The sequence below is a fragment of the Lotus japonicus genome, chromosome 1, assembly GCF_012489685.1.
Source record: "Lotus japonicus ecotype B-129 chromosome 1, LjGifu_v1.2".
Lineage (NCBI taxonomy): Eukaryota > Viridiplantae > Streptophyta > Magnoliopsida > Fabales > Fabaceae > Lotus > Lotus japonicus.
Genome location: NC_080041.1, coordinates 12,529,616 through 12,554,270, shown reverse-complemented (window position 1 = coordinate 12,554,270; position 24,655 = coordinate 12,529,616). Strand labels below are relative to the sequence as shown.

Genomic DNA, 24,655 nt, shown 5'->3' with positions numbered 1-24,655 from the left:
AAGTTCGAGATTTACTTTATTTATTTCCTCAAGTAAGTGAATTTTATACTCATTTTCTTCCTTTTGATGAGAATTAAGTGAATTTTATAGTTTTTGTCTTCCTTTCAATGAGAATTTTTTCATTGCCATAAAAAAAGTTTCTTATCTCAAGAAAGTAATTTTTTTTTGCCCAAGCTCAAGAAAGTTATTTGATAATAGAAATTTGAAGTTGTAACATTTTTTAATGCTACTTTGATGTCTGATGCTTAAGTATATTTTGATAGCGTTTTTAGAAAGCTTGAGTGTTTAATAATGATTTTTAATAATATGTTACAAAATATAGTTGAAAGTGTATATATATTTTTGAAATGGTATTGTACGCTATAATTTTTTTTAAATAGTTAAAAATAAGATGAAATATTTATTAGGAGAAGTCTATTCATTTCATGTGATCTCAGAGCTTTAGAGAAAAATAAATATTCAATTTAAATGAACTCCTATGACTATTGATTTGAGAATTTTTAACCTAATTTTTTTAGGTTAAGGTGAGTCAAGTGATATTATTTTATTTTTTACAACCAACCGCATAGATTAATTGATATAAGATTGTTTTAATTACTATTCAAAAGAAAAAAGATTGTTCTAATTTAAATAGAGATTTCAAGTTCGAATCATCTATAAATGCAGCCGTGTTAAATTTTAGTGAGAGAGTTAACTTTGCCGCTCATAGTGATATTATCGGGGCTCAGATAGAATTAAACATGTGGTTCAAAATGTTTATAACTATTCCTCCATGGAAAACAAAGGCTTGGCCGTTGAAGCCTGGCTTAACAGAAAAAGAAAGTTAAAAAAAAAAAGGTTCAAATAAAGAGAAATTTTCTTTCTTCGATGGGTGTAATCTGCTCAACGTGTAACACTATTGAATTACTGCGTATAATCCCTTTTTATTCCCATGTGTAATTTAATGTTCTTCTTCGATGAACAGGAACATGGATATTCCTAATGATATTCAAGGTTTTGATGGTGAGGCCATAATGCAAGTGGAAGAGCTGAACTGGATACCACATGGTTACAAATTCCAGCCTGAGGACTTTGAATTGATTGAGTACTATTTGAAGCCTAAAATTAATGGTGATACCTTGAGATTAATTCCTGGTATAATTCATGAAGTTGATGTCTATACAAGTCCACCCCACCATCTCAATGGTAATTTTTTATTTTACTTGTTTGTGTTTTGAATTAATATGATGATTTTAAATGAGTTTAATGGATATGCACTGACAGTGTAAAATAGTTTTACACAGTCATCCAATCAAAGTATGTCACATAAGAGAGATAATTACATTTGACTTTAATTTTAATTAAAAGAATAATATATTTTCTGATTTAGCGGAATTCAATTGGATGTCTGTGTAAAACTATTTTACACTGTCAGTGCATATCCATTAAACTCATTTTAAATTGTCAAAAGATTGAGATCATTTAAAACTATTAAGTATATCATATAGACATTTAAAGCTTTTTTTTTTAAAGACTAAAAGCTTTGTTTTTATTTTATCATTATATTGGTGCGCGTTATACAGATATATATAAGCATGAAGGAGAACGATACGTGTATTTTTTCACTCCAAGAAATCGGAAGTATTCAAAGGGAAGTCGTCCAAATCGTGTTGTTGGAGAATTTGGTTTCTGGAGGGCTACCGGAGCAGATCGTCTAATACGGCGGAACAACGCCGTTATTGGATCTAGGAAGTCCTTGGTCTTTTATGAAGGCAAGCATAAAGAACCAGTGAAGACCAATTGGCACATGCAAGAGTTCACTCTAAATAAAGAGAAAAATAATCATCAAAATGTGAGTCTTGTGGCGAGTTCAGATGCATCTACATGCAAGGTATGTATTTATTAGACTCTAAAAACCTAATAACTTGTGTTTACTTAATTTGTAGGTTGTGTTTACCAAGAAATAATAAAAACTTGGTTCACGAGTTAAAAGAGCATTTCTACAAATTAATTTTAGCACATAAGAAACATATTGTAAATAACATAGATGGTAGTTGTAGGAACATAGTTCATAAAAAGACTAATATTTAATATGTTCCGCCGTAAAGTTGTCATAAATAATTTGTATTATATTCTATATTATTGTTGAAGTTTTATCTCTAATATATGCATGGTTATGTTTGTATTATATTGCGTGCTTATCAAAAAAATGTTTGTATTGTGCAGTTCGATGATTGGGTTCTTTGCAAAATTTATCAAAAAAAGTGTCAAAAGGAAAATTCGGAAACTGAAGAAGTGAAGAAACATGAAGTGGCAACACCCACAGAAGAAGTCATTGCTCTAGAGAATCATCCAGTTCAAAACCATGAGTTTCAACAAGATCAACAAATGGACTTATCTTCTTGTGCAATCATAGAGGATAAACATAGATCACCGTTCCCAATACCATCATCGTACCAAATTCCTAGTCTTCCTCCTCTTCCTCCATCACTAGATCATGAAAACTCAACTTTTCCTCCTTTTTCTAACTCATCTCCACCAAATGAACTTGTGAGTTCGCTTCCAATGCTATCATTGTACCAAATTCGAAGCCTTCCTTCTCTTCCTCCATCACTAGATTATGAAAACTCAACTTTTCCCCAATTTCCTAACTCATCTCCACCAAATGAACTTGTGAGTTCGCTTCCAATGCTATCATTGTACCAAATTCCAAGTCTTCCTCCTCTTCCTCCATCACTAGATTATGAAAACTCAATTTTTCCTCCTTTTCCTAACTCATCTCCACCAAATGAACTTGTGAGTTCGCTTTCAATGCTATCATTGTACCAAATTCCAAGTCTTCCTCCTCTTCCTCCATCACTAGATTATGAAAACTCAACTTTTCCTCCTTTTCCTAACTCATCTCCACCAAATGAACTTGTGAGTTCGCTTCCAATGCTATCATTGTACCAAATTCCAAGTCTTCCTCCTCTTCCTCCATCATTAGATTATGAAAACTCAACTTTTCCTCATTTTCCTAACTCATCTCCACCAAATGAACTTGTGAGTTCGCTTCCAATGCCATCAATTTTTTACCAAAACTCAACGCTCCCTCCTCTCCCTTCAATATGCACGTGCTATCATAACCCATCTCTAAATGAACTACTACTTCCTTCACTTTCAATCCTAACACTAGATCAAAACACAACCCTAACTACTACTACTCCTACTCCTCCTCCTTTGCTTTCACCACCATTGGTGCAAAAAGATTCAGGCTTTCTTGAAAACAAAATTACCGATTGAACCACTTCCTTAAGCCATTCTAAAATTCAATTTGATTTTTCCTATTTTTTAAATTTGTATTATTCATGTTGGAGAATACTTTATTGTACGTATCATTATTTGTAGATTGAAACTTTTTTTTAGGTTTCGTGCTTTTTATCAATTATATTAAGATGTTTATCATGTAAACAATTCCGTCTCTATTTCTTTTTTTTTTTTGAAAAGAACATGATTATATTAAATCGAACTGGCATAGAAGCCAAACAATCATCCAACAACAGCGAGGCTAAACCCGGCGGTCCTTCCTCCCCCCAAACCTCATTGGTAAAGGTAGAGGCATTCCGCGCCATAAAGTCAGCCGCATTATTGTCATCCCGGCGAACAAAAGTAAAATCAACAAAGTCGATATTAATATTAACTTAAATTGTGTAAGAAATCAATATGTATTAAGAATATTACTATGAGTTAATGCCAAGGCTCGGTTGGCATGAGGGGTATCACACTATCACATGAATGAGTTGGTGTACCTTCTCTCACGCATTCAATGGCTTGAGTGCATGTATATCATATATTTTTTTAGAAAAAAAAACTTTTTACTGGGCCGGTCTGTACACCTAGCTCTAATTTGTCAACCGTTGGTTGTATTGTAAGTGATAGTTTTGTTTTTCCTTTGACAAAAAAAAAACAAAAGTCTTGTTTTTCTTTCTGGGGAAAATATTAAACATGACAAGTAGGGAACATTCCACGAAAGCGAAGCTGGGCCTAACAGTCAATTAAATTCTCAGGGAAGATGCTCTGAGATCAATTTTCTGGCACTTTTCCAAATTCACAGCCAAATGCCAATGCCTTCAATTAGGCCATTGTGGCCTTTCCTTATCACCCTGTCGATTGAGAGTGATATATATGATGCAATCCAACTTCAACTTAAAATTGCGGTTCCAATTTGCAACTAACCACCAACTCACCACACACACATAATAAACATATTGTATTAGAAACAAAGTCGAAATATTAATTTGTGGAGGCCATAAAAAAGGATCACCAAATAAATTGGCAATAACATTCAAGGTTGATAATAGGTCATAAAAAGCATGGTACATTTCCATCATTAGTTCATAATAATCTTGTATTTGCGCTCAGTTTCTTATGATTGACGTAGGTAGATCTTTGATCCTTTGTACTAGTTTCAGTGTCGGTCAAATGGTGATCAAAATCTTGTTTTAAATATTTTTTTTCTCTTGGTAACAATTAAGTTTGGACTACTATTCATGACATGTCTTATGGACTCGCTTAATTACAAACATATTTACTGGTCACCTATTAATACAACTCTCACATCAACAGTGAAAATTAAACATAAGACCTTCTGAAAGGAAGTGACTCGTATTTACCAACTAAACCAATCTGTGTTAATTTTTTTTAATATTCTACGATCAAGAAAATATAGTCTTATAAATATAAGTGTGTATAATGTCTAGATTGCATGTGTAATTTTATTCAAGCTTTGACTTTTATGAGAAATTAAATTGGGTTCCTATAAAATAAATTGCAATAGATTCATGAATTGGTATTTTTCGTTGAGATTAATTTCTATGCACCGACGGTGTAAAAAGTTTTACATCATCATTCAATCACAACCTTCCATTTTCTATTTTAGATTTTATTAAATTCAAAATTAATTGTGAGCTAACAAAATGGAGGGATGTGATTGAATGATGGTGTAAAACTTATTTACACCGTCGGTGCATAGAAATTAATCTCTTTTTCGTTATGTTCAAGGTTTATGTCTTCCGCGCGGAAATAAGGATATTTTTAAGGCTTAAAAACATTTTTGGTCCCCCACAAATGCTATGTGTGCAAATATGGTCCCTAAACTTTAAAAATAGCATAATGCATCCCCGACGTTACCTTCCGTCAACACTTTTGGTCCCTTCTCACTTTTCCATCCAAAAACTAACGGTTTTCTGGATTTTCCAGAAAACTCATCCCCTTCTTCATCTTCTTCATGCATCCTTCCATCATCTTCTTCTACATACCCACCAATGTTTGATCTAGCTGTCGTCCTTTTCGATCATAACAAAGAAGATGAAGAAGAAAGCAGATCTGGAACTCGTTGTCATTCTCTTCAATTTGGTTCGATCTGGTTGTGTGGCTGGTCGTTCTCTCTAATCTGGAACTCGCGTCATTCCCTTCAGATCTGGTTGCTTTGCTTTCTCTGTCCTCTGTATTACTGCACTAATCTCTTTAATTTGGTCCTCATTCTCATTATTTTTTTCTCAGCCTCAGATCTGAACTCGGATCCACAAAGAGGTACTTCAATTTCAATCCTTTGAGTGAGAGGAGAAATGGAAAGGATTTGAGGTGATGGTGTTTTGGCGTTCATGAAAGAAATTTTGGAATTGTAAAAGAAAGTGTTGTTGCTTGGGGAAATTCTGGGGTTGCTGACATGGAGCGTTTTTCATTATATGCTAGGAGGATAGCCTAGGTGAAGATTATTGGTTCCCTTGTTCAATGTAAATGCTTGCTAGTGAAGTAGGAAGTGAGAAGGATTTTGAGGAAGGTTTAAGAAGGGGTCTTAATTTATTAGGTGGCTTTTGGCAAGATTAACAACTGGGACTTTATCTTTGGTGTTAATGGACTTTTGATTTGAAAATCTGTCTCACTATTTGATTCAAATAATTTGATTTTTTTTTGTTTTTGAAGAAATTGGATTTTCTGGAAAAAAAATTTGAAGAATATGATGATGATGATAATGATAGAAGGATGTGTGGAGAAAATGAAGAAGGGGATGAGAAAACGTTAGTTTTTGGATGGAAAATTGAAGAGGGACCAAAAGTGTTGACGGAAAGTAACGTCGGGGATGCATTATGCTATTTTTAAAATTTAGGGACCATGTTTGCACACATAGCATTTGTGGGGGACCAAAAATGCTTTTAAGCCTATTTTTAAAGATAAGGTTTTGAAGTAATTTGGCCTCGACGGTGGTTCTGTTACTATGCCTTATCAAGGGGTTGTTATTGTTTTTGGGATACGAGTGAGTGCGAGCACTTGTGGTGGTGGGTGGGAGGAGATTTATAAAGAGAATGATGGTGGGTTGGAGGAGGAGGAAGAGGAAGAAGATGAATATATAGGGATGAGGATGACAACAAACAAATAAATAGAAAACACGTAGGATTAAAATAGTATGACTGGATAAATGAAATGACATGTGATTGTTGACTAAGTCAAAATTGATGAAATGTAGTTACAAATTAAATACAATTTTTGGTCCTATTGCAATTAAAATAAATTAGAGATCTATTGAGAAAGATTTCTTTATAGGAACCTAATTTAATTTCAGGAATAAAAATATTTAAGCCTTTGTCTTATTGAAAAAAAATATAAATATTTATTTGAGAATATTCTCATATAGAGAAGGAATCTGCTTACATCATTCACCATTGTTTAACACTATACCTAATCCAATGAGTACTTTGTGCTCCTAATAAAAGTTTACAAATTTTGTGTCTAAATAACTCATTTATTTTAAATATTATTAGTCAACTTAAAATTATAGTGACTTAAACTTCACCCATAGTCATTTAAACAACTCCTTATTGCAAGTATATAATTTTTATGTATTTTATTAATATTATGTTTTTAGTTTCTTAGATACTTAAATGACGCACTCATTAGAAAAACTTCAGTTTAATTTGAACTATAACTAGGTTTAACACCCTAAAACTATATTTTCTATTATTCAATATATTAAATAATACATATTTAAGTTATTCTTTTACTTGTTTTAGTTTCTGAAAATGACTCTTAATGCACTCCTTAGCAAAACTTTATTTATTTTAGATTAAAAGGGGAAGCAACATTAATTAATATTATAAGCGTGGGAGCTACATAACATCAAGAAAGTAGAGTGTCCATTTTCATTTTCAGAAGCAGATCCGAATTCATTGCTGGAATATGCGTCAAGTTAACTTTTTTTGGTACATGCGTCAAGTTAACTAATCAAATGAAGTAATAAATTGGAACAATACAATAAAGGCTAACACATGAATCGGTGTGAGTTGGCTTTTATAATCAAAGCATTTTCATAATTGATGACAGATTATGTCCATGTTTTTAGATACATGGTAAAACACGAACATGGTAAAGAGAAATGAAGGTTAAGAAAAATTGCTTCTATCTAATTTTCACAATACATCAAAGCATGCATTATGTATGTTCCACATCATATAAAGATTGGATGCATCAGTGTTACTAAACTCGGTCCGGTGATCGACTCAGTCAGGGCACTGGGTCAATGGATCACTGGTCTGACCACTGGGTTACTGGTTGAACCGCTTGACTCGGTTGACAATAAAGAAAAATAAAGAAAAATCATAATACAATAATAAAATATCACAAATACCATACACACAAAAGCAACAAGGAATATTTTACCACAACAAAATCTCACAAATAACTAAAAGGTTTTACAATCACACAATTACCTAATTAATCAACCAACAAGAAAGGTTTTACTACAACAAAATATACAAATAAAGAATATCATAAAAAAAAATATAAGTTATATGCTTTAATCATAATAAAAATCACACAAGTAACTCATTTTAAATTATTTTTATTAAATATTACATATATTAAAATAAATGCCACATGTAATTATTATCACATTTGGGATTGTGGTTTTAGTACTGATGTTATAATCAAGGGATGATGTGGGTGATTGTTATTGATTATTTTGTTTTGTATTTATATGTCCTCATCATGGTCTTTTCAAGGTTAATTTTGATGCAGCTATGGAGCGCATGGGAGATGCTGGACTCGAATTCGTGGCTTGGAACTCTCTTGGTGAGGTGCTTGCGGCTGGATGCTCCTCCATTGGCATGGTGATATCTCATGTTGCGGCGGAAGCCACTTGCATGAGGTGGACTTTGGGCTTGGCTAGGGACCCTGGTTTTCGTCGGATTGTGTTGGAGACGGACTGTCTGACGTTTTTTCAAGCGTGGAAACGGGGGGGTGTTCTATTCTAGATTCGTTGCTTTTGGATTGTCGCTCTTTCGTTTCTTGATTTGATGTTCTTTCCTTTTCTTTTGTTTGGCGGACCGAGAATTGTGTTGCTGATGTTTTGGCTAAGCTTTCTTTTACTTTGGGCGATGCTATTTGGATTGAGGAGATACCTCATGAACCCATTGGCTTGGTCCAATCTGATGTAATGACTTCTATGTCAACCGTTTCTTCTTAATTGAATGAACTTTTGTCAAAAAAATAAACGTTTTTTTCACTATATTCTCCAAGTGAATCGACATGTCATTTAAAAAAAATCTGATGGGGTTGAGACTTTCAACCCAAATGCAAAAAGTAAGTTTGTCCAATTCAACATATATTTTGACGCCTCGCCAACTCATATTGTTTTTGAACATACCAACTCATATTGTTATCCTTAGTTAAATGTCAAATGTGCGTCAGTCTAACCCAACTTATATTACATGAAATAGCTACACCTCAGAGCACATTCCTTTTTATAACTCTTGCTTTATTTTTTGTCTTGACTAAAATTATTCTACAACCGGTAGCTAGCTGTGAATCTAATCATTCGCTTCATGCACGATCAATGACTAAGCAGTAGATTATTTATTCCAAAATGAGTCGAGATTTATAATCTTTTCTTTATAATAGTATATAGAGATTCATATATAATAAAATTTAAAAAAAAATTAAAAAATATTTTCTTTTTTCTGGATGAACTGACAAGTAAACTACAAATAAAGAAAGGAAACGGTATAAGAAAGGAAATTTCGTGCACTTTATACAACCACGATAGTACTACAGAGAGGGTAAGAAGGAAGGCACAAATTTGTGTGGACATACATGCACGTTACAAATCAATCGTAATAAACTAGTCAACAAAGTCATACTAGAAAGTGAGCAAGTTAATTTTTCTATTTATGATTAAAATTTTAGGGTGAGGAAATAATACCTCATCTGACTAAAAAACAGTTATAGAAGATTTATATTTAATTCATTCTAAGGTAACTAATGAGAAAGTCTCAACAAAAAACTAATGAAAATTCAGGTGCCCATTAGGGTGGACAATTTATATAAATTGGTCCACCAGTGGTCCAATATTTAAAACCGTCAGATCTTGAAATCAAAGAATATTCTATAGATGAATGGTTAGGATTGAAAGGATAATAAAAGGGTAAAAGTGTAATATACTTTCTCTTATTATTTAAAAATAAAACCAAAAAAATAATTTCTAAATTTCCAGATTTTATTACACGTTCAATCAAATCCAGATTCAGTCAAATTCCATATTTCCAGATTTCATCAGATAAGTTCAAATCCCTAATTTCCTCAATGTATCATCAAATCCCAGATTTTCTGTATCAAAACAAAAATTGGTAGGAGGAGGAGGAACAGTCATGGAAAATTGCAACAACTTCTCCATCTTCTTCAGACCCAAAATTGAAAGAACTGCCAGATCCCAAATCAGAGTGGTCTCCGTCAAATCCCAAATTTGTGACTCTGTCATGCTCAAACACCCAAGGTTCTCCTCCAACATCTATGCTCCCAGTTCCTTCAGCTCATCTCCTCACCGGCGATTTTGACACCAAGCATCGATACTGGCGGCAGTGGTTCTCCTCTCTCAATCTAAGCCCAAGCCCACACTGCTGACGTCGTCTTTGAACCATCACCCAGCCACCACGAACAAGGTTCAAGGGTCACACTGAATATGGTTTTTGGGGTTCGATATAGGTTCTTCTGTTATCTGCATGTTCATTTTTTCATGGCCCAGATCAGAATCTATGGTGTGATTATGGGTGGGAGGAACCTGTGAATTTTGGGGTTTCTGAATTTGAGTTTTGGGTTGTTGGGGTCTGACGAAAAATCCGAACTTGGATGTGATTTTGGGGCCTTGAATTGTTCATAATCTGGGTAAAATTTCTGGGTTCTGGGTGGTGGAAAAAACAGGACAAAATGAAATTGAAAAAATAGGGTATAGTTTTGAAGTGAACAAAAACCTCAACGGTTGAGCTTGAATTTGTGAAAGCTTGATGAATCTTTTGTGTTCAATTTGGAAACTTGCGCAGCAAATGATTGGTGGTGCTGCTAGAAGACGAAAAGGAAACCTAAATGGAATTCTGAGAGAGAAGTGAGTGAGGATGAGGAGAGAGATTTCTTTTCTTTTTAGAATTTAATTTTTTATTTTGTAAATTACTATTATAGCCCTTGGTCCACCGGTGGACCAGTTTGAAACTTGCCCACCCTAGTGCGCACTGAAAATTCAAACCCGTAATCTATCAGATACTAAACTTTATTACGCTCAGCCGGACGAACCCCGATTTAAGTAAGTTAAATGTAACACACAAGTCACAGCACAAACAGAAACTTAGGAAAAAGAAGAAGTGGACAAAATCAGAAACAACCCACCGACACTAAAAGGGTAAACCCCATGGCCCATAGAAAAAAAATCACTTTTAATATTAAAAAAATACCAATTTGCTTCAAATTTCAATAAAGATAAATTAAATAGATAAATGAGATAAGGGTAGTTACCTTAAAAATATGGTTGGCGCGTCCTAGTATATATAAAGGTTGAAGCTAGATTGAGATTCAGTTGGGGATTTTCCATCATCTTCTTCTTCTCTTCTTCTTCTTCTAGATTCCGACTCGCCGTGTTGACTCGGTCCGGGTCGGGGTTTAACCGCCAACTCGCTTCTCAATTCTCAATTCTCGCCTCCACCACACGCGGATCTCAAGGTAATCAATCGCTTCTCTCCGTTGAACTCATTCTGATCATGCCATTGTCGTTTCGCTTCGATTTTGTGAGAGTTTGCATGTCGTTTCTGAATTCCCGTAATGTGATCGCAGATTCACTGTGTTGATTTTGATTAGTTTTGTTTTGATGTGTTTTTCTGTGTGAATTTTATAGGAATGTGTTGTAATTTCCATTTTTTTACTCAGATCTGGTGCTATAGTTCAATTCTTTTGCTTTGTGTTTGATTGATTTATCAATTCAGCGATTTCACTTCGATTTTCATGGATTTGGGTTTGTCAACTGAGATAGATTTCTGCTTCGTAAGAACTTTGAATTGAATTCCCTTTATGCATGTTGTGTGATTGAAGAAAAAAGCATGCACTAGGGTTGAGGATCAGGTCCAAGAGGTTTTTATTTCAATTTGTTGTTGACAGGGTAGGTAGTGTGGGTTGTGTAGCAAAATGAGACTGCTTGGGAATTATTGTTCCCTTACAGCTGAAATTTATTTGGTTATCCTATTCTGCATTGAAATAATGTTCTATTGTGTTTCACTGCAAAGGATTCTCAAGCTGATTTTTATAGACTGTATAATTAAACTACCTGTGGAGCACCAAATATTTACCATATCATGATGCTCCTTTATTCGAGCATATATTTAACACCATTTATGGAGCGACCTATGTTAGGGTTCTACCATTTTGTCATTCTCGTTAACACCTTGTGACTGTTTTGTAGCTGGATTTTTGTCTTTGTTTTTCGTGTCTAGCTAAAACTTTCATGTTTTTTACTCTCGTTCTCGCATACGGTTCATGGGACACGTAAATGGATCCGTGTCATGCTGAACAGAACACTCGTCAGCTCAATTTCAACTTATTTGACAGTTGTTATCTTTAGTGTTCTCAGCAAGTTCTTTCTATCTTTCCTCGCATTGATATTTATAGGACATGGTGGAATCTATCTGCTCGTATTTCAGATTGCATTGATCTTGATCTGCTTCTAATTTATAAATTTACAGGAAAAGCAAAGGGTGTATCACCATGAAGGCTCTGATTCTTGTTGGGGGGTTCGGAACTAGGTTGAGGCCATTGACACTCAGTTTCCCTAAGCCTCTTGTTGATTTTGCTAACAAGCCTATGATTCTGCACCAGGTAAAAGCTATGTTAATTTTTTTTCCCTCTTGAAATTTTACATCTTTTATGTCATGGAAATAGATTAGGGATATTGCTTTGTTGTTGAATTGTCTTCTCAAAGCAACATCATCTGATGCCTTTCCTTCTACATAACAGAGATCTCAGATCTGTCAATTTTTTTAAAATAAAAACAACATTGATTTGTTTATTCTACACATGTGATATGAAAAGGAAATTTTTGCATGAATATGTATTTATGTGCCTCTTTTATTTCTGTTTTCTTAATATCACACAATAGACTATCCTGCTGATGTACCTTTGAACTTGGCTTGTTTTCAGATAGAGGCTCTTAAGGCCGCTGGAGTTACTGAAGTGGTACTAGCCATCAATTACCAACCAGAGGTAAGATGATCATGCCTCTTCTTACGAGTTACGACATTGTTCTAGTCTATGTTTAAAGAGATATCTGTGGCTAAAGTTTCATTATTTTGACTTGGTAATCTGCAGGTTATGTTAAACTTCTTGAAGGACTTTGAAGCAAAGCTCGGCATCAAGATCTCATGTTCTCAAGAAACTGAACCTCTGGGAACTGCTGGCCCCCTTGCTCTAGCTAGGGATAAGCTGATAGATGGCTCTGGAGAGCCATTTTTTGTTCTCAACAGTGATGTTATCAGCGAGTACCCACTTGAAGAAATGATTGAATTCCATAAAAGCCATGGAGGAGAAGCTTCCATAATGGTAACAAAGGTAATGGAAATGACAAAAATAATTGCTAATATCATGTGAGACTATGCAATACAAGTTAAGTTAGAGGATCTGATATCATTTTTCATCTACTTGTGCAGGTTGACGAGCCATCGAAATATGGTGTGGTTGTGATGGAGGAGTCCACCGGGCAGGTTGAGAAATTTGTTGAAAAACCAAAACTGTTTGTTGGTAACAAAATCAATGCTGGAATTTATCTGCTGAACCCGTCTGTTTTGGACCGAATTGAGCTGAGGCCCACTTCTATCGAAAAAGAGGTCTTTCCTAAGATTGCTGCAGAGCAAAAGCTATATGCAATGGTTCTGCCTGGATTCTGGATGGACATTGGACAACCAAGGGACTACATTACTGGCCTGAGGCTTTACCTAGACTCATTGAGGAAGAAGTCTTCTTCTAAGCTGGCCAGCGGTTCGAACATTGTGGGGAATGTCATCGTGGATGAGACAGCCAAAATTGGAGAAGGATGTCTCATTGGACCTGATGTCGCGATTGGTCCGGGCTGCATTGTTGAGTCAGGTGTTCGGCTCTCGCGCTGCACAATAATGCGAGGAGTCAGGATTAAGAAGCATGCTTGCATATCCAGCAGTATCATTGGGTGGCATTCCACTGTTGGGCAATGGGCTCGAGTGGAGAATATGACTATCCTTGGCGAAGATGTCCATGTGTGTGATGAAATTTACAGCAATGGTGGTGTGGTTTTGCCCCACAAGGAGATAAAGTCAAGTATTCTGAAGCCAGAGATTGTCATGTGAAGTCATTGTTATTCAAATTGGTTATGGTGAGGAGGTTAAGTTATTGAGTCTGAAAGATGTTTGCTCTTTTGCTTCCTGTCCTTTTTTTGTTCACCCATTTATTTTCTCAAAGTTTATAGTGTACAACAGTACAAGTCAGTTTTTTTTATTAGAATGAGTGACCCCATTACAGTGTTGAACTTCATAATTGTTCTATGGGCCTAAGATTGGTCTTCTGTGCAAAAATCATGTAATTTTCAGTGTATGTATAGAAATAAATTACTGATTAGTTGGTTCCGCCTTGTCTTTGCAATTCACTAGTAGTAAGAAGCCAAGGAGGTATTTCTGATAAACATCATATTTCAGAAACCACTCGCTCGTAGTGACTATTGCAGGAGCAGAACTTATTCTGGAAGATCTGAACTTGGATACAAACATGCTAAGTCACTACCCTGAAATGCGTTTTACTGTTAAATTTTCATATTATGGAGTCAAATGAGTGTGAACTAATGGTTAGCATAATGGTATATATGGTCGTAGACTAATGAGATTTGCCCCCTCATGAATCCCTACTTAGATAAAAAAAAATACTGTAACCTTCTAGAATCGAGTTTTATCGAGTAGCTAGAAAGGAATATTATGAGGATATTGTGATAGATTCGTTTGTACAAGTTTCATTTGTTTATTAAAAAGCGATAGTATTATAATATCTTAAAATCCAAAATGTTTAGTGCGTTTGGATACACTTTCAACTTACATCTTAGAATTTGGGAAGTCTAACTCAACCCAAAAATTAGTTCAAAAGTTAAGGTTGTTGAAGACCTTTCATATTTACTCTATTTCATAAACTAGCTCCGTGAAAATGTGAATGTGAAGAGGTTGAACATGATTTACTTCTACAAAAAGTGTAACACAAATGCAAAGCAAATAATTTGCGACAACCATTTTCCATGTGGTAGGGGTACGTTTGAGCAATAATGCAGGGCTCAAGCATTTATATCTTAATTGCCTCTACTGTTATATCAATTATTATCATATGAGAGGGACTGAACTATTTTGTTTTATCGCCTCGCTTTAATGTTTGTCTATATTGTTATACAAGTTTTTCAACACGATAACAACAGGTGGGGCAGGATTTCCTCACTCCTTAGTGCAGCAACCTTTGGAGCTAAAGACAAATGAAAATGTTCCCTACACACAACATTTCCACAAATTATCAATGAAGAAAAAAGAAAGAAAGAAAAAAAGAAAACAAGGCATGCTTTTGTGAAAGAAAAGAAGATAGAGAAAGAAAAAATAAAAAGAAATATAAAGTGGTGATTTAATTTATGGATAAAACTTAGAATTATAAAGATAGAGAAAGAAAAAATAAAAAGAAATATAAAGTTCCTTACCTCCATTTCATCAAATTTATGAGTAATATTTCAAATTTTGACTATAAATTCTTAATAAATGATATTTATTTTTAGAAATAGTTGCACATGTGTCATCACATGATTGGTAAACTTGATGAAATTGATTTAAGGAACTTGATCTAAGTTTCTCCTTTAATTTATACTAGCGGGATTACCCGTGCCCTGCACGGGTGACTTTTGTTATTTACAATTTAAAATTCATGTAATATTATGTTTTCTATCTTTTTAGTAAATATATTTTAATTTTAACAATTGTTTCAACTATATGTTCTTAATAGTGATAATTATGTATTAATCTACCACAACTTTTTACTTATAAATTTTTAATTATTTAAATATGAAAAAAATTAAATATTTTAAATTATAAGACTTAAATTCACTCAAATTTTTATATATGCATTAAATCAGTATTTTAATTTTTTTATACATGTTTAATTATTAATATTTGATTGATTATTTTTCATATCAATGTTTCTATTTATAATAGCAATAACACTAATAATAATATATATATTTTGATTCAAAATGTTTGGTGAATGTGCATTTCCTTAAGGGATTTCGCCTAGGCTTCTGGTCCGGGTTCGATCCCCTCTAAGGGAAAATATAATACATTTGTGGTCAGGGACATTACTACCGTATCCCGAGCCAGATTAGTCACGTGGGGCTCTTTTCCCCCGTGGTGACTGGTGTCCAAAGGACAAAAAAAAACATGTAACAACAAAATGAAACCCCACTTCTAATAAAACTCAAATCAAATCATAGGAGAAAATCGCCAGATTAAATAAACCAAAATAATAGATAATTTACGAAAATTATTTAGATCCAGAGGCTTTTCTTATTTTTTAATAAATTCTCATGTGACTATTACTTTTAAGTTTGAACTCGTTCCTCTTTTTTGTCCTTGGCTCTTCGATCATACCTTTGGTAACCACCGCCTACCAGGGACGATGGAGGAAAAATTCATTTTATCAATCCAAGCAGATAAATTGAAGGATGTTCGTCTTTCCCCTTCATGATTTTTTCATAAGAAATTTCAAAGATAGGAGGAAGAAGTATAAGATGAATAGGAAATGGAGGAAAATGAAAGTCCTTGCCTTGTTTTCGAGGAGGTATGCACAAAAGGATGCTGAAATATTTTGATTTATTAATGTTTAATTTTTTCCTAAAATAAAATACTCATTATTGGTCAATGAAAAATTAATCAGAAATTAAACATATCAACAAAATTATTTGTATTAAATGTTCTAAGGATTCATTAATTAAATTATATCAAAATGTTATAGATTAAATAAATAATGTGAGAAATGTCTCAAAAGAGCAAATGAATTCTCTAACCAATGCACATGTATAGCAAAATTAATTATTTTTGCATTAAGATAAAATTAAAGCATTACCTAGCACATGATTGATAAATTATTTTTCTCTATAATTGTTTCAAATGAAAGAAAAATTGAAGGTGAAAGTTGCTTAACATGAAATTGAATAAAGAATTGAGAAACAGAAAAATGAAAGGGAGGAAAGAGAGGAGTATGAAAAATATGGAAGAAAGTTGAAATACTTACCATGGAGCGGAGAGAAAAACATGATGAGTTTTTTTCATAAGAAATTCCAAAGATGGGAGGAAGAAGTATAAGTTGAATAGGAAATGGAGGAAAATGAAAGTCCTTACCTTGTTTTCGAGGAGGTATGCACAAAATGATGCTGAAATATTTTGATTTATTTATGCTTAATTTTTTATTAAAATAAAATATTCATTATTTGTCAGTGAAAAATTAATCAGAAATTAAACATATCAACAAAAGTATTTGTATTAAATGTTCTAAGGATTCATTAATTAAATTATATCAATTTAATTTCGAAAATGTGGAATATTTCATTTTTGAAATTTCAATTCTTTAATTAATCTTGTCTAATTTAATTAAATTTTTTCGTTATTTCTTACAAATTATTTCATTGTTCCAATAAATTATCAATTCTTGAGCATCAAGGTTTTTAAAAATTGAATTTCAAAAGACAATTAATTATACTCATTAATTGTAGGAATTAATTAGAGCCATTAATTTCAATTATAAGAAATCAAAATTGTAGTATCTAAAATAGGAATATTTATTCAATTGCCAAATTTTCGAAAAATTAAAAAAAAAATAAAAATGATGCTAAAATTTTTTAAAAAATATATTTATTTTATTTTCAAAAAATTATTTGCTCATCACACTCATTTTACAACTAATCTAGTAATAATTAGATTTTAAACGATTACTATAGTAAAGGAAATTCGAATTTCAAAAAAATTAATTTATATTTTAAAATCATTTTAACCATAATATTAAAGAAAAACAAATAAATGAATTTTAGAAAAATAAAAATTAAAAGATCCAATATTTATTTCTATTTGAAATAATTACGAATATTTATTATAATTATTTAGAATATTGTTAATTAAAAAAAAAGGGATTGCAATTATTTTTATGAATCGTATTTTCAAATTTGTAATATTTTTTTAAAATATTTGATTTATCTTAAAAAATAATTTCAGGGAAAATAAAAATTTAATTTTTTTTAATCAGAATTGATTATTTTCAAAAAGTTTTAATCTAATTATGAATTTTTAATAATGGATGAAATGAAATAGGTTTAGAGATGTTCATGTATTGTATCATGTTTTCGAAAATATGGAGGGGCAGAAAATAATATTATTTGGAATTATATCCTTACTTTGATAGTTTTTATAAGTATTACTTATGTTTTATTCTTAATAAAGATTTTACCTATATTTTCAAATAAAATTCCTAGTAAAGGTTACATAAAAAATTGAAATTAAAATCAATATTAAATATTGAAAATCTGTACTTTCGAAACAGATGAAAAATTAAAATAATAATTACGTTGAAAATTAAATTAAGAAGTATTTTTTCCGATTTGTGATTATTATTTTTTATTTTCGAATTTAATTTTTCTTATCATATTTGTAATGTTTTCAAATATAATTCCAAGTAAAGGTTATATAAAAAATCGAAATTAAATATTAAATATTAAAAAATTAAAACATTAATTGTTGTGATAATTCAATTAAAAAGGATTTAAAATATTTTTGAACTTTTAAATAAAGGTTACATAAAAATTGGAATTACATTAAATGATATTAAATAGGGTGAGTCATGATTGTATGTTGTGACAAAAAAGTAGAATGAATATTTTTTTTCTTGGAGAGAAAATGGATGAATATGGATGTGCCATGTGTCATAGATCTTCTAGAATAAACCTTATTTTCACATATATATAGATTTTTGGAATATTCCATTTCTTGGAGAAAAAATTCCAGAATATGCTCTAGCTTTTTGGATCAAATAGGATAATAAAGTCCGCTAATGGAAAAAACCTTGGAAATTTGTTTAGTAATGAAATGTTTATTAATGATGTGTGTCTCACATATAAATTATTTGTTTGATTTGTAGAAGTTTTAGCCAAAAAAAAAAGCAAAATTTTTAAAAAATTGATTTTTTTTCATTTTTGAATTTAAAAAAGGTAATTAATTATATCCATTGACTTTAGTTATTAATTAGAGTCATTAATAACAATTATAAGGATAAAATGTTTAATATAGATTAAAATTTCGGAAGAATAAATCAAACTTAATAAAAACATGATGCTTATTTTCCAATTTACCAAAAAATCATGATGCTGGAAAAAAAATATTTATTTGATTTGAAAACATTCATTTTCTCATCTAAGTAAACCAACAACCAATAATATTAATTAGATTTTCAACAATTATTATAATGAAGAAAGTTAAATTTCAAATGTAAAATTAATATAATATTTCCTTCCAATATATTTTTTAAAAAATTTAAATATATTTTTTAAAAACATGTTAAAGACATAAATTATAGGTTAGGAAATAATGATAGTTTAAATTAAAAGTTTCAATATTTATTATCAACATTGCTGTTGGAGTTGAACAAACAAAGGATTCCAATTTTTGTTGTGTATTATATTTTTTAATTTGTAATAAAAAAAACTAATGTTAGATTTATTTTAAAAATAATTTCAAGTAATTTTTATATTTAAAATTTAAAAAGTGAGAAAAAGATTTCGAAATAATCATTTTTTTTGAAATAGATTTCGTAATATTATTTGAATTGTCACAAACTTTCAAAAATATAATATTTAAAAATATACATTCAAGTGTATCATATAGGATAAGGAATTATGAATAATAAATGAAATTAAATAGGTGAGAGATGAAATATGTTGTAACAAAAAAGTGGGATGTCTTTTTTTTCTTGGAGGGAAATTGGAAGAATTTGGGGGTGCCATGTGGCATAGGCTTCTAGAAGGAAACATTATTTTCATATATATATAGATGATTACATGAAGAGTTCTACCCAAGCAAGTAGAGAATTGGACAGTCTAGACTCTAGACAATTTATTAGTTTAGCTCAAGCGCATTATGTGATAGAGACTAGAGAGCTCTACCATTGTACTAAATTACAAAGGTCTTTTAAACAATAATATTTGAAAAAAAAATCCTCCATCTTATTTTTACCTACTTTTTTTCTATCAACAATGAACACAAGTTTGGGTATGTTTTGGTTATGGTGCTTATAAAAAAAGATATTTGGCTGGTCACTACCACAGGTTAGTGCATACCTCCGGATCTATTAGTCACTTATAGAGATACTCATTATTCACCAAGTTAAGCCCATGCATTAGTAACGATAATCGAACACATAATATTCTCATAAGAAGTGGTACATTCTTACCAAGTACCAACTACTCCAATATGTGTTAGTAACTTTTCTCTTTTTATTGCTCTTCTTTTTTAATCACATCACCTATGGCTATCATAATACTCATTTCTTCTATTTTTCTTCCTCTCACGTTAGTGTAATTTCAGTTTTTTTTTGTAGTTTGGAATTCAAAGAAAACAGGAAAGCGAAACTTCCAACGAGAGTAATTTCAGTGCGACCACAAACTTTTCTTATTATTACCGTATCTTATTTATAAAGATTTCAATATTATCTAAAATGAACATTATCCTTAAAGTTCAGGCATGTACTTCCTAGTTTAGCATCCAAGGCTGAGGTACTTCTTAAATTTTTATCTTTTTGGATACCTCTGGAAACCGTCTTCAGGACATTTAATTCCAACTTTATCAATATTATAATATGAAAAATAAATAAAGAATGTTAGTTAGATTTTAAAATTTCATCTTTTTCATGTGTTATTCATAATTTTCTTTTAGTTGGTACTTGCCCCCCTCAAATATAAACTCTACCTCTCCCACTGCCTTTTCCCCCACGCCCCTAATAAAAATAACAAATTTCAAGTAAGAACAAAACAAAGGGAGAAACCTACAAAACAACAACCCACAATCCTTGGATCGGATGCAGCAAGCAAACACATGGCATAAAAGCACGAGCAATATTTGATCGCAATGATATCAACAATCAACTTGCTGCGGTTAGTCATATTAATCACAGCTTACAACTACATAACATGGTTCCTTCACAGCCTCGGATAATTAAATTGTACTAACCTAGAATTAAGAACCACAAAACAACCTAGATTGTGCCTCCTAGGAGTCTTCTTTGTCTTTGCCGAACTCAGAAATGTGCTAAGATAACCTCTGATAAAAACTCCTGTTCGTCAGCGGAAAATCAATCACACAAACCTCATCGCATGTCATCTTGTGAAGGAGAAATTTAATTAACAGCCACGCCTGAGCTCCCACGATGCAAGGCTACCTTTTCTGCGACCAACTGTATTTCTTTCACCCTATCTTCAACTAACTTTTGCAGTTGCTCTTGTTGATTTGTCTGATTGTCATCAATCTGCACAGTACTAGCTTCATGGGCCTCTGATCTGAACATGACAAATGACATATCCTCATCAGTATCGCTTGGTACTTCAATAAGCTTCTTCCCAGAAGTCCCAGAATCTTTCCCTAAGATATCATACTTCACACGTTCGGAAATAATACTAACAAAGTTCTCCCTGTACTTGTCAATAGGATCAAGGCCAATGTAGAGCAAAACCTCCCAACACTGGAGAAACTGCTTTTTGTTAATTTTCAGACTTTTTCTAACATCCTCAATAGCGCTTGGAGGTGGTATGAGTCGAGGAGAATGGGTTTTCTTTGACAATTTTCCTTCCTTTAGAAGTGAAACAGCCTTAGTAACTAAATGCTGGATTGGCTCGAAATGAAGCAGGCGTAGAGTGTCAATACAGGTTCGGACATGCTGGAGGTTATCCAACGGCTCTTCAATAGTCAGGTCAAAAACATTTTCAGACATGGCAACTTCATTTAGAACCTCTAGAAGGAACCGACCATAACCCTTGTGCTGGTAAGGAGGCAATACGAGTATCTGCCAACAACAGAAGGACCCATCAAAAGATGGGATAAAAAAGCAATTTAGAATTTAACAAGAGAATGATACAAGTTAAAAAACATTAGAGAGTAAAAAGCTGCATTACTGAATGTCCACTACAAAACAAACCTGACCCAGTCGCAATCGGGAACTATCAGGATAGTGGTAAAATCGATAAATAGCAGTAAAACCAATCAACACACGTTGGCTGTCTCCCTGCAGATCAGTTTTCTTCTGAATCACTACATACAACTCCCATTGTGGATCCGTAACATCAATAGGACTGCTCCCTACATGACAAACAAGGTTATGAAAAAAGGCTACAGCTCTGTGTAATCTAAACACGGTGCCCAACAGAGGTATGAAGCAGTAAAATGGGTGAAAATTACCATCAACAAGAAGAAGAGTAAGGGGTATTAGATGACTGTAAAGCTGCCCAGTAGAAATGTTGCCTGCCACCATACGAACGACCTGATACAGGAGATAAATCAGAATTCACTTTCACAATATCCCTCAAAATATGCATATGCAGACACAAGAAACCTAACTGAAGTTTAAAGGAGAGTAAAGACGAAACACAAACTTGTTGCACACAATTTTAACCACAAGGGGGAGGGGGGGGGGGACTTGGCTGGACTTTTCATGTAAAGAAAGGTTGTTCAAACATGTGAATCATATTTGCTAAAAGTAGATCTGGTCACTGCCTAGCTAGAATGTACAACACCATATATACGTGTATGGGACAATTCATAATTTCTACTATGAACCTAAGATAAAGAACCATACAAAAGTATTGCAGATTGCCAAAAATTTGAGTGGCAACATGTATAAGAATATAGTGTTCATATAGAATAAAAAATTAAACTGGGCTTTAACACTCAAGCAACCTAACTAAAAATATAGAGCAGCATTGAGCCGAAATGCAAATTACAACCTCAACATCAGAAGTAGCTGAATCTTCATTCTGATTAGAGTCAGAAAAGTTCCCCTTGAAAGATTTGTGCTTCAAAACCTCTCCACTTGAGATAGTTGTTCTGCAAACCATTTATAATTCGCAGCCACATTCTTTAACATTTTATAAATCAAATTCAAGTAATATACTGAAAACACACATGTTGTTTTTCTTTAGAATGACAAAAGAAGTGGAGGCTTAATACCTGACAAAATCCTTATCCAGCAAATATTTTTGAAGGAATTCATCCTTGCTATCAACAAGAGTCTCAGCAAAAATTGTCTGTACAAAATAATAAACAAAGTTGCAGTGTTATGGGTAATAGATAGGCATCAAAATAGTGGTAATGCAGTAGATGCTGATGCATACCTGAAGAGAAGATTTTAGATCTGTTATCCCTTTGCCTCGCTTAAGAAACCAAACAACACATTGAAAGAAAGTGTCAGAGCAATGATGTAAAATCAAACGCAAATTCTGGATAAACCAGTAAGGCAATATAGGAATATGAATATTTTTTCCACTAGTCTAAAATCCAAAGATATTCAGAACTTACATCAGAAGAACTCTCAAACGTAATATCAGCATAAGCATAAAAGGATATGCTGCTAATCCAGATGGTAATCTGCAAAAACAAAAAAAAAACAGCAAAATAATCTGAGAAACAAGTAATTGTACACCATGAAACATTCAAATATGAATATTTTTTAAAAAGAAAATCCCCAATTATTTGTCCAAAAGAATCTGACCTTCAAGCCCTCATAACCATAAATTTTCCCATCATCATCAAAGAAGCTATTCAAATCCACAGGATTGATGACCAAGCTCTCTGGAGCATTAAATTCATCTTCGCTCGAAACTGCACAATAATAGCAGACACTATATAAAAAACTCATGCCAGTTGCCAAATCACACCATACAGACAAGAAACATCTCAAGGAAATAATGGTAAAGGCCACTTTAATGAACTTGACTACGAGAAAGTGAGAAACAGACTAGAAATATCATGTCCCTAGCAACCTAAGCTTGTGAAAGGTTATTCAAAGAAAAAGAGGCAGCAGAAGCATATTGACAGAAGAGAAGGCAACAGGCTGCATCTAAAAGAACGTTGCTCATTAACAAGGTGTCAAGGTCCACTCTATGTGCTACATAAAAAATGAAAAAAAAAAGGGTCTAGAAAGAAATAATTTCCATTTTCATAGGTTGAGCTCACTTGAGCATAAGCTCTTCATATCGAAAACTTCCGCCTAAACAGGCAGTTTTTAAAACAAAACAAAAAATACCTAGTTATATACACCGGTACAGCTCGGATTAAAACCTCCTTAACATCGATTTTCAGTTACCTATAATGCTAAAAATACTGCTCTCATCTCATAACCAGCAAATAAGCAGGAAAATCGACAATAACAATAACAAGTACAGGAACAATAACAGAGTATGAAGAAGAATAAGAGAGTTAATTAAGCTATAATTAGCAGAATAATAAAATCAGCGACCCATTTTCAAAGGAACCACGTTTCCCCATCCCATAATTGATTCACACTCTTATATTCAAATCAAGAGCTACCCAGCAGCATAGAATGAATATAGCACATTTTTATCGTACCTAGGTAGATTGTGATGCAGTCTTTGGCTTCAACTCCAGCATCTACAAAGGAAATGAAGAAATGTTCACATACGCATGGAAACCATCAACCCAAATTAAAAAAAAAAAATTGAAAATGAGTAGAAAATGAATAAAACTGACCGACGGCGGAAAATCCAACACGGCGTCGCTTTTTGGCGTCGTTGTTGGGATCGGAGTTCGATCGCTGCTTCTGCCCCATGAGCGCGCTTTCTTCGTCTTCTTCTTCAGCTCAACTGAGAGAGTGTTGGGAAGTTAGGGTTTGTAGAGCGGGAAATGAATTGGGAGGGGAAACTTAGATTAGGGCTTTTAAAGCAATCAATCATTGGGCTGCCTTGATCAATGTAACGGGCCCAAATGTGAGCTCATGATATTTATTGTAAATAACAATAATGAATTTCTTTGGTGCGGATACTCGTACTAAGTGGTAAACGACTGCCCTCAACAATGACGGATGCAGGTTAATGACCATGAGCCCTCACTTGGTTTTTTAAAAAATCATTGAAAAAAATTTGAGTAGTAAAAGTATGTGGTATTTAATGACTCTTTAGTAAGAAATGTTCTCACTTGTGTTCCACTTTGCTAAATACCCTCACTTAAGTAGTAAAAGTATATGGTTTTTTTATGGCCTCTTTGGTATAAAATGTCCTTACTTGTGTCATCTTTGATAAAAA

At 32.8% G+C, this 24,655-nt stretch overlaps 3 protein-coding genes across 3 annotated transcripts; 2 read left to right on the top strand and 1 right to left on the bottom strand.

The window, feature by feature from the left end:
* The first annotated feature begins 968 nt into the window (after positions 1-968).
* Positions 969-8,267, top strand: LOC130726984 (NAC domain-containing protein 2-like). The gene is made up of 4 exons (XM_057578340.1): positions 969-1,185; positions 1,563-1,870; positions 2,206-3,021; positions 8,016-8,267. Exons 1-4 carry the CDS (start codon positions 969-971, stop codon positions 8,265-8,267), a joined length of 1,593 nt encoding a protein of 530 aa, XP_057434323.1.
* A 2,527-nt stretch (positions 8,268-10,794) lies between these two features.
* Positions 10,795-13,919, top strand: LOC130733689 (mannose-1-phosphate guanylyltransferase 1). Its single transcript, XM_057585924.1, has 5 exons — positions 10,795-10,998; positions 12,012-12,144; positions 12,466-12,528; positions 12,634-12,873; positions 12,972-13,919. Exons 2-5 carry the CDS (start codon positions 12,034-12,036, stop codon positions 13,641-13,643), a joined length of 1,086 nt encoding a protein of 361 aa, XP_057441907.1. The 5' UTR covers positions 10,795-10,998; positions 12,012-12,033; the 3' UTR covers positions 13,644-13,919.
* A 6,523-nt stretch (positions 13,920-20,442) lies between these two features.
* LOC130733688 (histone acetyltransferase type B catalytic subunit) lies at positions 20,443-24,276 on the bottom strand. Its single transcript, XM_057585923.1, has 10 exons — positions 24,105-24,276; positions 23,964-24,005; positions 23,107-23,216; positions 22,914-22,982; positions 22,730-22,768; positions 22,566-22,642; positions 22,343-22,442; positions 21,798-21,879; positions 21,538-21,698; positions 20,443-21,405 (listed from the first exon to the last, which is right to left on the bottom strand). The coding sequence occupies exons 1-10, from the start codon at positions 24,181-24,183 to the stop codon at positions 20,743-20,745; spliced, it is 1,422 nt and encodes a 473-aa protein (XP_057441906.1). The 5' UTR covers positions 24,184-24,276; the 3' UTR covers positions 20,443-20,742.
* Between the last annotated feature and the right edge of the window lie 379 nt (positions 24,277-24,655).

Coding starts and splice junctions, on each gene's coding strand:
- LOC130733688 (XM_057585923.1), bottom strand. CDS start 24,183: ATGGGGCAGAAGCAGCGATCGAACTCCGATCCCAACAACGACGCCAAA. Junction 22,769..22,913: donor CGTTTGAGAGTTCTTCTGAT/GTAAGTTCTGAA, acceptor TGGTTTCTTAAG/CGAGGCAAAGGGATAACAGA. Junction 22,643..22,729: donor ATCTAAAATCTTCTCTTCAG/GTATGCATCAGC, acceptor TATTTTGTACAG/ACAATTTTTGCTGAGACTCT.
- LOC130726984 (XM_057578340.1), top strand. CDS start 969: ATGGATATTCCTAATGATATTCAAGGTTTTGATGGTGAGGCCATAATG. Junction 1,186..1,562: donor TCCACCCCACCATCTCAATG/GTAATTTTTTAT, acceptor CGCGTTATACAG/ATATATATAAGCATGAAGGA. Junction 3,022..8,015: donor CATCTCCACCAAATGAACTT/GTGAGTTCGCTT, acceptor GGTCTTTTCAAG/GTTAATTTTGATGCAGCTAT.
- LOC130733689 (XM_057585924.1), top strand. CDS start 12,034: ATGAAGGCTCTGATTCTTGTTGGGGGGTTCGGAACTAGGTTGAGGCCA. Junction 12,145..12,465: donor AGCCTATGATTCTGCACCAG/GTAAAAGCTATG, acceptor GCTTGTTTTCAG/ATAGAGGCTCTTAAGGCCGC. Junction 12,529..12,633: donor CCATCAATTACCAACCAGAG/GTAAGATGATCA, acceptor GGTAATCTGCAG/GTTATGTTAAACTTCTTGAA.